The sequence below is a fragment of the Loxodonta africana genome, chromosome 25 (genome assembly GCF_030014295.1).
Source record: "Loxodonta africana isolate mLoxAfr1 chromosome 25, mLoxAfr1.hap2, whole genome shotgun sequence".
NCBI lineage: Eukaryota > Metazoa > Chordata > Mammalia > Proboscidea > Elephantidae > Loxodonta > Loxodonta africana.
Window position 1 is genome coordinate 15,119,882 of NC_087366.1, and position 13,967 is coordinate 15,133,848.

The following is a 13,967-nucleotide window of genomic DNA, read 5'->3' on the forward strand; positions in this document are numbered from 1 at the left end:
CATAAGTTTAAAAATCTCCTTCCACTATTCAAAAATAAACATGAAAAGTTCATTTTGTTCATTTTAAACTTCCTGAAGTTCATCTTTGGAGAACATTAAAAAAAAAAAAAAGCAGTGTATTTAATATATTGCAATTTCCTTAATAGTAAATCTCTGCAAATGCAATTCATTATTTCTAAAGTAATAGGTTTTATGTTATAGTAAACCAATAATAAAAGGAAATATATACAGTTAGGGGAGGGGATGAAGTGCAACGAATTGAAAAAACTATTCCAAAGGACATCCATGAAAATACACAGGTAGAATGTCTACAGATTATTTTTAGATAGAAAGAGGTGGTGATTGCAGACAAGCTCTCTAAGACTGTAAACATACAATAAAGCTACAGCTATCAAAGAACAGTACGAAACTCAGATAAAAATTGTCAGATGGACCAGTGGAATACAACAGAGAAACTCAAAACAGATCTTAGTGCTCTTAATACCAATACGATGTATGATAAAGGAAACATCACAAAATTATGTTGGATAAAAGTCTATGAGGACTGTATTATTACACATTCAGTATTTTCAGAAAGATTAATAAGCTGAAATATTTTTTTAAATTATTGTAAAATAAAATTAGTCCAACTGATCTTGGTGAGAAGTATACATTTCAAGAATACAAACAATGGAAGAAGTCACAAAGTCAATCTATTGGACTACATAAATATTTAAAATATTAAAATCATCAGAGAAAACAATTTAAATTCAAATGACACATTATATAATATTTTCAAACATAAGACAAAATTGAATATCCTTAAGATATGAAAATGCCTGTTAAGCAATACCAGCAACATTAAGGATCCAATTTAAAAATATTTTAAAAAATCAACATATCATAAGCAGGACAAGTCATGCACAGTGGTTAAGGGCTATGACTGCTAACCAAAAAGTAGGCAGTTCAAATCCACCAGCTGCTCCTTGGAAACCTTATGAGACAGTTCTACTCTGTTCAGTAGGGTCACTATGAGTCGGAATCGACTCCATGGCAACAGGTTTGGTTTTGTTTCTGGTATGACAAGCCATTTAATCTAACACAGAAACAAAAGTAAACTGGTAAACTGAATGTGAGTTTCTTTTTTTTTTTTTTTAACTCTTTGTCATTTTGCACATTTTTTTACATTGTTTTTATTTATTTTTTCATGCCTGCAAAGGCATGTGAAACAGTGGCTCGCATATACAATCTGCTATAGAAATGTAAATCTGTGTAGCTTTTCTGAAAAAGCAACCTGGAAATACTTATTAAAAGTAATAACCAATACACATCTGCAAGCCCAACTTATGGAAAGAATAAAAAATGTGATTAAAGATTCATGTGCAAGGATAATCATTATAAATAAAAAGTGGCAAAATAGCAATAATCTAAATGTTGAAAATAGAGCAGTTTTTGACAAATTCTTGCGTATTCATAAATAGAGATACTATGTCATCTTCAAAAAATTAAGTTTTTGAAAAATATTTAGTGACACGGGGAAATGCTCACACTATGATTGTTAAGTAGAAAGAAGCAGAATGTAGAGCTATATGACTCTGCTGTTGTCACGTGCACACGAACACACACACATAGAGAAGAGAGACTAGAACAAATACCAAAAGACTGGTAGCTGTCGTGTCTGAATAGCAGAAGCACTTTATATATTTTCCAAATTTCCAAACATTTATGAGTCCATATTCTTCTTAATCAGAAATAAGGAATCAACATTTAAAAACTACTACAAAATACAATGGTTCTTTTTACAGGGACAAAGTGATATTCTAAAACCTCTTCCAATATCAACTCATTGAGATAGTAGAGCTCTGATTCATATCCAAATGATGGTTTTGACATTTTACACTCCCATTGTTGAAAAGAATAATACAGTACCTTCCATCACTAGAACCAACTTCAAAGCTAACATCTTAGAGTCATCCACTGAAACCTGCTTTCCCATCATTCCTCAGGGGTCATCAAATCCAGCTGCAGTGTTGATTTTCACTGTCAACCCCCTGGTGAAACACCCCATTACCCTATGCTTGGCTTACAGTAAGGCCCTCTTCATTTTAATCTTTTGCAATCCATCCTTCAATTCATCCTACTTTCCACTGCCAGATTAATCACACTAAAATTCCAATTTCATGAAATCATTTATCTGATAGATATCCTCCACTGATTCTCTATTTCCTATCTTCCAATCTTAAATTCTTCCCTAACGCCCTCCAAATGTGAGCTCAATCTCTATCACTTCTAATCAGATCACTCCATTTCCTCAGATGTTCTGCTCATTGCCATCTCTGTGTTATTTCATCCTGTTTCTTTTATTTCTCTGCTTACCTACTCCAGGACACATCAAATTATTCTTACACTGATCTCTTATAATGCACATACCAATATAAACCCAAATAACTATTGAACATTCTAATTTTCTTGATTTCCTCCCAAATGGTTCTTGTATAAAGTCTTTCCTACCAGAAGGCCAAATGTTATGGACATCAGGAACCATGTTTTCCAATTAACAGCTGCCCAAGGCACACAGCACAGCAAAGAGTACACCCAAGTATGCACAAAGGAGTCAACAAGTACAGGGGAAAGCGTTAGACTCTCATTTGGCAGTCTTGGAATCTGGTCCTGGCTTGACCACTTAGCAGCACATCCACAGCTAGATCCTGGGCTGTGCTCTTTTCACACCTTATCGTATTTAATTATTGGTGTGATGAGATCGCTTGATCTCACCAAATTTGTTTCCTTGTCTGAATACCACTAACTGCCTCAGAAAAAGATCAAATATGAAATCCTTTGAAAATTGCAAAGTTTTATATATATATACATACATAGAGAGAGAGGGAGAGCAGAACTGCCCCACAGGGTTTCCTAGGAGTGGCTGCTGGATTCAAACTGCCGACCTTTTGGTTAGCAGCCAAGCTCTTAAACTATTATGCTATGAGGGCTTTATATATGCATATATGGATGTTTCTATACCACTGTCTATCTCTCTCTTCCCTTGAACTCTAAGTGTTGTCACCTTTTTCTTAACTTCCAGTCATCCCTCAAACAACCGCAGTTGGACTTCTGCCCTCACAATAGGTTTATCCTATTGAAACTGCTCTTGCCCAGTTTATCAAAGACTTCCTTGTTGTGAAGTAGCTTCCATTAGTTTTTATAACACTACACACTTCCTTTGTTTCCTTCCTATTTTCCCTTGATGCTGTTGTTCTGCAAACAAAAAACAAAACAAAACAAAAACACATCAAAACCATTGCCATCGAGTCGATTCCAACTCATATCAACCCTGTACGGCTGAGTAGAACTGCCCTGTAGGGTTTCCAAGGGAACGGCTGACATTTTAGTCAGTAGCTGAGCTCTTAACCACTGCACCATCAGAGCTCATTTTTTTGGCTTTAATTAACTTTTACCTGCTGATAACTCTCAAAACCTTACATTTTTCAGCTCAATTTTCTTCCAGAACTTCAGATCCATTGTGTCGTACTTGTCTTGATCAAGACTCTGACTTTAATGTGGATCATGGGGAATCATTTAAATGTTTCTTTAAGCAGGGAAGTGAATGAATCAGTTCTGTGTTTTAGAAATATTACTGGTAATGATGTAGAAAATAGGCTTAAGGGATAAGAAACTAGGGTCAAGGAGACTAAGAGATTTAAAAGACATGCAAGAGAATATGGTAGATAAAAGGATGTTATATACCCTCTTCTTACCTTGAAGGGAGGACTGGAGTCACTTGGTCTTGCAGAAAAGTCAAAGGAAATGATGAGATCTACCCCTCTCTGTGGTCTCAGGATCAAAGGATAGGGCAGGTTAAATGTGAGCCCACTGTCCACTACATGGATCTTTTTACTTTTGACATCCAGGGGCTCATATATTCTTTCAAATTCATCAGGATCTTAAAAAAGGGAAGAAATGAAGAAAAGAATGAATTAAGTAATTATTTATCATTCAACATTATTAAGGATATAAAAATGTTTGTTAGGTAAATTTAAGAGGCAGAATGCCATAGAGTTAGGCCCTCAGGCTGAGGAGACAAACAGATTCAGGCATGAGTCCAGTTTTGGAGGTTTTAAGTTATTGTCTTTTAGTTTTAGCTTCTTCTATAACATCAGGGTAAAAGTGCTCACTACCAGGAAGGTTGCTGTAAGGATGAAGCAGGACAAAACATGGAAAGTGCTTAGCACAGGCCCTGGAATTAACTCTAAGCTATGCATCATGATCCCTTTAATAACATCATCTCATATTACATTGTTTTAAAGATACCTCCTCATACGTTATCTTGGGTGTAAGTTTATAGAAGCCATGTAAGACAGAGAATATTACTTTTGCTTTTTTAAAATTTTTGTTTTAAAATCTCTCACCTCTGAAATACTGGGTAATAAATGAATGTTATAAACTATAGCTAGTTGCACTCATGATAAAGAAGAAAATAGTTTAAAGGTAAGACAATTTTTACTGTCCAGCCCAGCTGAAGGAAAAAGGAAAAACATGAATCAATGGCCTTAAATGAAAAGCAGATGTCCTAAAATGGGCTATTATTTTTTAAAGACAAGAATAAGGTTAGGTGACTGAATAATAAAGGCATGACAAGTTTAATTTAAAAAAAAAAAAAAGAGCTTTCATTAATTATCAAGAATACTGATGGAGTATTCGCTATGTCCAAGGAGATCTCCTAGGCCAAGGAAAGAGAGATGAGGAATCATTTTTTAAATAATTACATTAATCAAGATCCTAAGCTTCTATCTATTATAGAACCTGGAACTTAAGGACTGTAAAATTTATAAATGTATGTGTGTGTGTGCGTTATTAAAACCAATTAAATCATCTATTACTCTTTTTTTGTTTAAAAATTACATATATGAATTTATGAGGTTAAAAAGTTTAATCTTCGGTTTATATTAGTTTTTAAATATCTTACTAAGAAGCTGGACATTCATTATTTGGGTATTCTTACGTCTTCTAAAAGCTGCTTCATTAACTTAGAGTACCTATTATGTATTAGAAATTTCATATATAAGATTTCTCATCCTTATGAGACTCTTGCAAAGGCAATATTAGTAACCTTCTTTTAAAGATGAGGAAACAGAAGCCCAAAGAAGTGAAGTTAATTGTCTGGTTCCAACACAGATAATGAAAGTCAAGATTTCAAGCCAGGTATTTCTGTCCATGAAGCCCAAAACCTGTGTACAAGGTCACACTGTGACTTCAGACCCAGGCACAGCCAAACAACTAAAAGGGTTTAGAATGGGTACCATAAAAAGCAATAACTACAATGTACAGAGGCTATCTACACATGCCTCCTTGTATTATTAAAATCGCATTAATGTCAATATTTCTTAAATGCAGTGATTTGTCTTAAAATAATAAAAAAATATAATAATTGGTAAATGCTTTTCTTTGGCTCCTTAAACTCATCATTTAGGAATTTAGATAAAAGATTAAACAAAAACAGATCATTGCTCTCATATTCTGTTTAATTTTTCCCTTCATATCAAGACTCTTTTTACCTCTCATAAATTCAAGATGCATTTGAGAGAAAATAATTATGTCTATCTAGTGGACCAATTTTTTTTTTTCCCAGCTCTAAATTTTTTAATATATAGCTAAACACCATTACTAAAACCATCCAGATGAACCAACAGGAAGTAGTATTTCTCACCCAAGTTGCAAAGACCATAGTTGGCAAGATATTTATAGATGCTTCACACACAAAATAAGGGTCCCAGGATCAAAGAGGTCTGAGAAAGACAAGATTCAACAGCCTACATTAATAACTGACTATATTGCATGTTCCCTCTCCTCACTATGTCTGTGCTGAGGGCACTTTGTATGATGATGCCATTAAATCCTCACAATAACTGTGTAGGGTAGGTACCACTATTACTCCTATTTTATAGTAAACTGAGGCTTATGTTAAATAACCGCTTAAGATTGTCAAGTTAATAAGTGGCCAAGTTGGGATTCCAATGTAAGCCATTCTGCTTTTAAAGCACTGTACTTTTAAGGCACTTTTAAGGAGGATTTCTCAAACTCACCAGGGTATCCCATTGCGTTGAAGAGAGGGGGACGGAGTTTCCAGGTTTTCCAAAATTATTGAACTTGAACTCTATTTATTGTATCACATCTACTGAAATGTCATAGAGGGTTTGATAAATGTCACTATCATCCCATAATTTAAAGAATATATGGTGTTATGGTTTGAATTCTGACCCCCAAAAAGATACACTGAAGTCCTAACTCCTAGTACCTGTGCTCATCGCCTTGTTCAGAAATAAGCTCTTTTCAGAAATAAGCTCTTTGATGTTATCAGTTAACACGAAGTCATACCAGAGTAGAGGGGTCCTGATATAATCAGAGTGATGCCCTTATAAAAAAGGAGAAGAGATGTAGAGAGACAGAGGAAGGATGCCATGTGATGCTCCAGCTATAAGCCAAGGAACACCCGGAGCTACCAGGAGCTGGAAGGGACAAGGAAGGGTCTTCCCCTAGAGCCTTCAGAGACAGGGCATGGCCCTAAATTCAAACTACTAACCCTCCCAAACTGTAAGACAATAAATTACTGTTCTTATCTGCCACCCAGTTTGTGATATTTTGTTCAGGCAGCCCTAGGAAATCATTACATGGGGCTTCCGGCCTGTGAATTAAAGAATCAGGTTCTTAGATAGACATGGAAACATACTGTGTTTTACAATTATGTAACATGTCTTCAAAACAGTTCAGCTGACCATTCAGCTGCAGGTCTTTGTGATGGGCACTTTATAAATAAATCATACAAAATTCAATTTACAGTGTACAAATATTTATGTTTGTGTTTTGAACTCTAACCTAAATTAGCTCATTTCCTAATTTCTTGTTCCAGATGGTGTATGTCACATTAAATAACATAAACATAAAAGTAAACAGGAAAGAAGTCATGTAATTAACGAGCAGCCTTTCCAGAATTAGTTTCCACAGGTACCTAACTCTTCTGAAGTAAACAAATGAGGTGAATTTTATCATCTTATAATTTGCCTTGTTCTTGAAAGATCATCTGCAAGGTTAAGTAATAAATGCAGAAACAGTGTCTTAACTTTTTCTCATTTTAAAGTGAGGAATTATTCTAAAATGCTCAAATTTTAATCTGTATAAATTAAATTAGCACAGGGTGAGCTAATATCTAAGATTTTCCCAACATAATGGCTAGATTGGATAAAAATTTCTACCTCCTGTGCGTGTGGGTGGTGGGAGGGAGGCTCCCAAACATAAAAGAGAAAAATGAAAACAACTAAATTTTTAATTAAATTGTGGCAGTTTAACTGTACACTAAATAGGGGTTTGAATGAGGACTTTATGAACCGAGATAGGATAACACACACAGTTATTTTAAAAGTTGGAAACAACCAGAGGGAGATAAAGAGGACTATCTTAGGAGGGCTCAGTCCCTGGAGAAGGACATCATGCTTGGTAAAGTAGAGGGTCAGCAAAAAAGAGGAAGACCCTCAACGAGATGGATTGACACGTTGGCTGCAACAATGGGCTCAAGCAGAGCAACGATTGTGAGGATGGTGCAGGACTAGGCAGTGTTTCGTTCTGTTGTGCATAGGGTCGCTGAGTCGCAACCGACTTGACAGCACCTAACAACAACAACAGTCTTAGTAAGGGCCTTGACTGAAAAAGCATTTATCAATTCAGTAAACTCAATCTAAAATGCAGTCATTGCTAGCAATGTTGTTCTTTAAATAAGAAATCTGAATGCGTTTGTCACTGAACTGGCTGAACTTTAATATATCATATACATTATTCCACTGGATAAGTACAAAGTAAGATTTAATTGTAATAATACAGACACTGAGAAATAAAATTTAAAGTTCTTTCCAAAGGTTATTAATTTAATATAATTTTAGGCTAAAACATTTCAAAAAATCTCAGCAAAAGAAACAGAAAAGAGAAAAAAGAACACCCACATTTGGCCCGTATTCTTAGTTTGCAGTTGCATCCTCAAACAAGATTGCTGTTATCCTTGCTGATTTACAAACCCGTCGGCATCAGGACTGCTGGTTTTTATTCTCCTTCTCTATACACCACTATTAGCTGAAGTATATAAATCCTCCCATAAATCATAACTTTGAGGAAGACTATTGAAATGATTTTTATCTTTATGGAGGTAAGGTCTATGCCTATCTTGCTCATTTCTGTACCCTAAGCCCCAAGCACCATATAAAAACAAAACAAAAGAAACAAAAAACAGACCTGCTGCCATTGAGTCGCTTCCAATTCATAGTGGCCCTATAGAACAGAGTAGAACCAACCCATAGGGTTTCTAAGAAGAGGGCGATGGATTCAAACTGCCAACCTTTTGATTAACAGTCATACCTTCTAACCACTGCACCACCAGAGCTCCTAAGCACCTTACAAGTACTCTGTAAATACTGTGTAAATTCAAGAACAAAGGAAGGAAGGTAGAAAGGAACATGAAAATGCAGAACAGTTTGGAAGACAGTGAGAAAAATGTAAGAGGCACACTTCCTCCTGAGGGTGCCAGATTGGGTAAGTAAAAATACAGGTTAAATTTAAATTTCAGATAAAGACCAAGTAATTGTTTAGTATTAAGTATATCCCTTGAAAACACTATGTAGTTTATTGGGCAACCTTAACATTTCCTAATCCACATAAAATATTGCAAAACTACCAGGAAGTTGTTAAAATACAAGCGCAGAGCACCTGCCGTGCAAATCACAGAAGAAGCCTGGCTGGTGATGAGATCAACACCAGTAATGTAAACAGAGATGTAATAACATACACACAAACAAAACTTCCATTTCCACATCAGCAAGACAATGACTAATAAAACTAAAAGCCCTGGTGGCACAGTGGTTAAGAGCTATGGCAGCTAACCAAAAGGTCTTGAATCCACTCTGTCCTACAGGGTCACTACAGGGTCGCTATGAGTCAGAATCACTGAGCAATGGGTTTGGTTTTGGGTTATAGAGAGGACTTAGCGGAGGGAGTGTAGCAGAAGGGAAAAGTTTTCAGAGCAACGTCAAGAAATCTGTGTTCCAATGCCAGCTCTTTTGAGCAATTTTAGGCAAAGATGATGCCATAGATGGAATTTGTGTCCCCTCAAAATATGTGTATCAGTTTGTCTAGGCCATGATTCACAGTATTGTGTGATTGTCCACCATTTTGTCATCTAATGTGATTTTCCTATGTGTTGTAAATCCTACCTCTATGGTATGAATGAGGTGGGACAGGCGGCAGTTATGTTAATGAGGCAGGGCTCAATCTACAAGACTGGACTGTGTCTTGAGTCAGTCTCTTTTGAGATATAGAAGAGAGATGAGAGCACAGAGACAGGGGGAACTCATACCACCAAGAAAGCAGTGCTGGGAGCAGACCGGGGGTTCCCGCCTGAAGAAGTTCCTAGACCAGGGGAAAACTGATGAGAAGCACATTCCTCCAGTGCTGACAGACAGAGAAAGGCTTCCCTTGGAGAAGACATCCTGAATTTGGACTTTTTTTTTTGTAGTCTACTAGAATGTGAGAAAATAAATTTCTCTTTATTAAAGCCATCTTTTTTTTTTTTAACTTGTAGTATTTCTCTTACAGCAGCACTAAATGATTAAGACAGATGACAACTATCTTCTTTGATCTTCCTTTTCTACAAAGTAAAAATAACTGAAGATTCTTTCTAACTCTAAACTCTCTGTGAGTCTAAGTTGACTTTTTTAAGCTCAACTTTAAGCTCAACTATAAAATAAATTTCTAGAGGAGGCCCAAAATTGATATTGCCATAGCAACAAAAATATTCGTGTGTTAAAAAACAAGAAAATATGTCACTGATTGTATGGTTAAAAGTATTTTTGTATTGGATAAATTGTAAAATAGATATTTACATTATTACATATACACTTTTATGACAGTTAATATGAAAGGGTTTGGATGTCAAGTACGTAATTGGGCATACTTCATATCCTAGACTTTGTTGCCATAAACATAATGTAAAAAATAGTGAGTTTCTACTTCTCTTTTTGAAACAACTAGAGTACGAGGGTAATTTTTGGTTTGACAATTCCTCTGAAGATCCAGCACCAAACAGAAACAGCACTACCAAAACAACGACAACAAAAATTTAAAGCCATGTTCTAATTTTCATAAATATTTTATACATAAGACACTTAAACAAAGACTAATAGAAAGTTTTTTTGAAAAATGTTCCATTTCAGTTTTTACAGTATCTTGACAAGGTCCTTGGACAAAAATTATTGAGAAAGGACATTTCAATAGTTAAGAGAAAGACATTCAAATAGTTGAGATTAAGACAATAGCATAATGACAGGATCATTATAAAAAAGACTTATATATTGATTAGTCACCAAGACAAGGCTAGTTTTTAACCTAGGACACACATAAAACTGAAAAATAATGGAAATTTGGCTAAGTGAAAACCTGTAAGTGGTTGGGTTCTCATGGAGTGGCCTTAAGGAAGTTATCTAACCTTTCTGAAAACTGGAGCTATAGACTGAATAGCCTGTAGAACATTGCAGACTGGCAAACTCAATTCCATTCCAAACCCCATGTTGTATTCTTTATCGCACCACATAGATACTCAGGCTAAGATCCATGGTTACCAGGCTTCCTAACAGCTCCAGTTCTGCCTGAGGCCTAGCCTTTGCCAAGAAGAAACACCCAAGTGAGATTTGAAAGGAGGAAATGAGATACAGGCTACATTTCTGCGATTTCTAGGCCAAGCACATTTGTGGAGGCGGTTGTGGGATGATTCTGAAGTATTCTTGGAGTCATTCCTGAAAACTCAGACTAGAACTTGCTCCTCCAAGCCTTGGACAACTTTGTAAGCTCTTAATTCTCTCCTTTAAACTCCTTTTGGTTAAACAAAGTAGAGGGCTTTCTATTTTCTGAGACTGAACCTTGACCAAGCCAGAGAGTATCTAAGTCCCCTCCCAACATTCCAACGAAGATTGCCTATGCTGACATGACTAGGCCATTTCCTATTCAATGTGATTTTTTTTTTTTCTTTCAAGAAAGCAATAATTTGAAGCTTTCCTATATTGAATACATCTTGCTATAAAAGTAGATAATTGAGTATAAATGAATAACTACTAAAAATAATGAAAATGCTTCTCCCCAGGGGTGGAAAAGAATCTCCTGAATTAGCTTCCACAGATAACATTTTGTGTACTTACCTGTCACAGCTGCATCCAATTCATCTTCATCCAAGGACTCCTGTGTGGTAAAGCCTCTCAAAGGAGACAGTGGATAGGATGTATTGAGATTCAAGCCCAACATGAAGTTGTGCACCTTCCCAGCACGTCCTTCTCGGGTATTGAATAAAGCTGAATCACTCACCAAGGCCATTAACATTCGATGAACCCAACTTGCTTGATTATCATTTTGATAGTCCCTTTCGGCATCTTCATTTTCAGTGCCTAAGGAAAAACAAAAAGGTTATGTTACAGATTCAAAAATGCATTGAAAAAAAGAAAATAAATTCTCTGAGTAACTGAATGTTAAAACAAACAATGAAGCTCTATGACGTTTGATTTTCCGTATGTTTATTTGTATAAGTGAATACATTAAATATTTCAGCTAATTACTTTTTTCTTTCCTTAAATTGTTCTTCACCTATAAATCCAATACTATAGAGTTGATGCCAACTTACAGCAACCCTATAGGACAGAATAGACTGCCCCACGGGGTTTCCAAGGCTGTAATCTTTCTGGAAACAGACTGCCACATCTTTCTCCTATGGAGTGGCTGGTTGAGTTTGAACCACTGACCTTTCGATTAGCAGCTGAGTGCTTAACCGCTGTGCCACCAGGGTGCCTTTCTTCACCTATAGTCAGTTTAAAAGTTGTATTCTTGACAGTGCTACTTGGTCTAGTCTTAAATTTCCAGGCAAACTTCTTCCATTCTCCCTTTTCTCCTTTTCCCTAGTTCTTGTTTTTTTTCTTTACACACAAACACACACACACACACACACACACATACACACACAGGGTCACTGAAAATTTATACTAGCTAATTCTATCTTCAATGTTTCTTAGATTTACTTCTCTACCCAGATAGGTAAACACCCAAAAATTGTGCAAAATAAGAACAGACAACCAAAGGGTTCAACATACATCTGATGTTCAACAAACACCGTTATGATCAACTGATCGTGTGAACTGCCATTTCATTTTTACTTATAAGATTTGTAGTTAAAACCCTGTAATTTTAAATACATACTTAATTTTTTTTTTTTTTTTAATTTAGGACCATCTTCCAAAAGAAACAGTATTAAATAGCTTTTCCTTAAAACCTAGGCACGAGGGAGGGGGGCCAAGATGGCGGACTAGGTGGACGCTCCCGCGGATCCCTCTTGCAACAAAGACTCGGAAAAACAAGGGAATCGATCACATACATAACAATCTATGAACTCTGAACAACAAGCACAGACTTAGAGACGGAGGACGAACAAATACGGGCAGACAGCGACTGTTTTCAGAACTAGGAGCCAGCGAAGATTGATCCAAAAAGAAAAACACCAAGACATATCATCATCAAACTTGCCAAAACCAAAGACAAACAGAAAATTTTAAAAGCAGCCAGGGAGAAAAGAAAGGTTTCCTTCAAGGGAGAATCAATAAGAATAAGTTCAGACTACTCAGCAGAAACCATGCAGGCAAGAAGGGAATGGGACGACATATACAGAGCACTAAACGAGAAAAACTGCCAACCAAGGATCATATATCCAGCAAAACTCTCTCTGAAATATGAAGGAGAAATTAAGATATTTACAGATAAACACAAGTTTAGAGAATTTGCAAAAACTAAACCAAGACTGCAAGAAATGCTAAAGGAGATTGTTTGGCCTGATGACCAATAATATCAGGTACCAGCACAATACAAGGTCACAAAACAGAACGTCCTGATATCAACGCAACTCAAACAGGGAAAGCACAAAAACAAACAAATTAAGACTAATTCTAAAAAATAAATAAATAAACAAAATAATACACACAACAGGAAATCATGGAAATCAATAGCTAAACGATCAAAATAATCAAAAAGAGGGACTAAATATAGGAGGCATTGAACTGCCAGATGGAGAGTGATACAAGGCGAAATAGAAGGATACAAGTTAGGTTTTTACTTAGAAAAATAGGGGTAAATAAAAAGGTAACCACAAAAAGGAATATCAATTCCATAACTCAAGAAAAACGTAACGACTCAATAAACACAAAGTTAAACATTATGAAAATGAGGATCTCACAAGCTACTAAGAAAAACGTCTCAGCACAAAAAAGCATGTGGAAAAATGAAATGGCCAACAACACACATAAAAAGGCATCAAAATGACAGCACTAAAAACTTACTTATCTATAATTACGCTGAATGTAAATGGACTAAATGCACCAATAAAGAGACAGAGAGTCACGGACTGGATAAAAAAACACGATCCATCTATATGCTGCCTACAAGAGACACACCTTAGACTTAGAGACACAAACAAACTAAAACTCAAAGGATGGAAAAAAATATATCAAGCAAACAATAAGCAAAAAAGAAGAGGAGTAGCAATATTAATTTCTGACAAAATAGACTTTAGACTTAAATCCGCCACAAAGGATAAAGAAGGACACTATATAATGATAAAAGGGACAATTGATCAGGAAGACATAACCATATTAAATATTTACGCACCTAATGACAGGGCTGCAAGATACATAAATCAAATTTTAACAGAATTGAAAAGTGAGATAGACACCTCCACATATATAGTAGGAGACTTCAACACACCACTTTCGGAGAAGGACAGGACATCCAGTAAGAAGCTCAATAGAGACACGGAAGACCTACTTACAACAATCAACCAACTTGACCTCATTGACTTATACAGAACTCTCCACCCAACTGCTGCAAAATATACTTTTTTTTCTAGCGCACATGGAACATTCTCTAGA

The 13,967-nt window shown here is 35.9% G+C and overlaps 1 protein-coding gene across 2 annotated transcripts in view; it reads right to left on the reverse strand.

The window, feature by feature from the left end:
• The window catches only part of PLA2G4A (phospholipase A2 group IVA), a 172,122-nt gene that overhangs the window by 17,575 nt on the left and 140,580 nt on the right, over nt 1-13,967 (reverse strand). For both annotated transcript variants that reach the window (XM_010590939.3, XM_023549183.2), the window contains exons 14-15: nt 11,205-11,447; nt 3,735-3,919 (exon numbers count right to left, since the gene is read on the reverse strand). In XM_010590939.3, the coding sequence (XP_010589241.2) occupies nt 3,735-3,919; nt 11,205-11,447 (428 nt within the window). The remainder of the gene's footprint in view (nt 1-3,734; nt 3,920-11,204; nt 11,448-13,967) is intronic.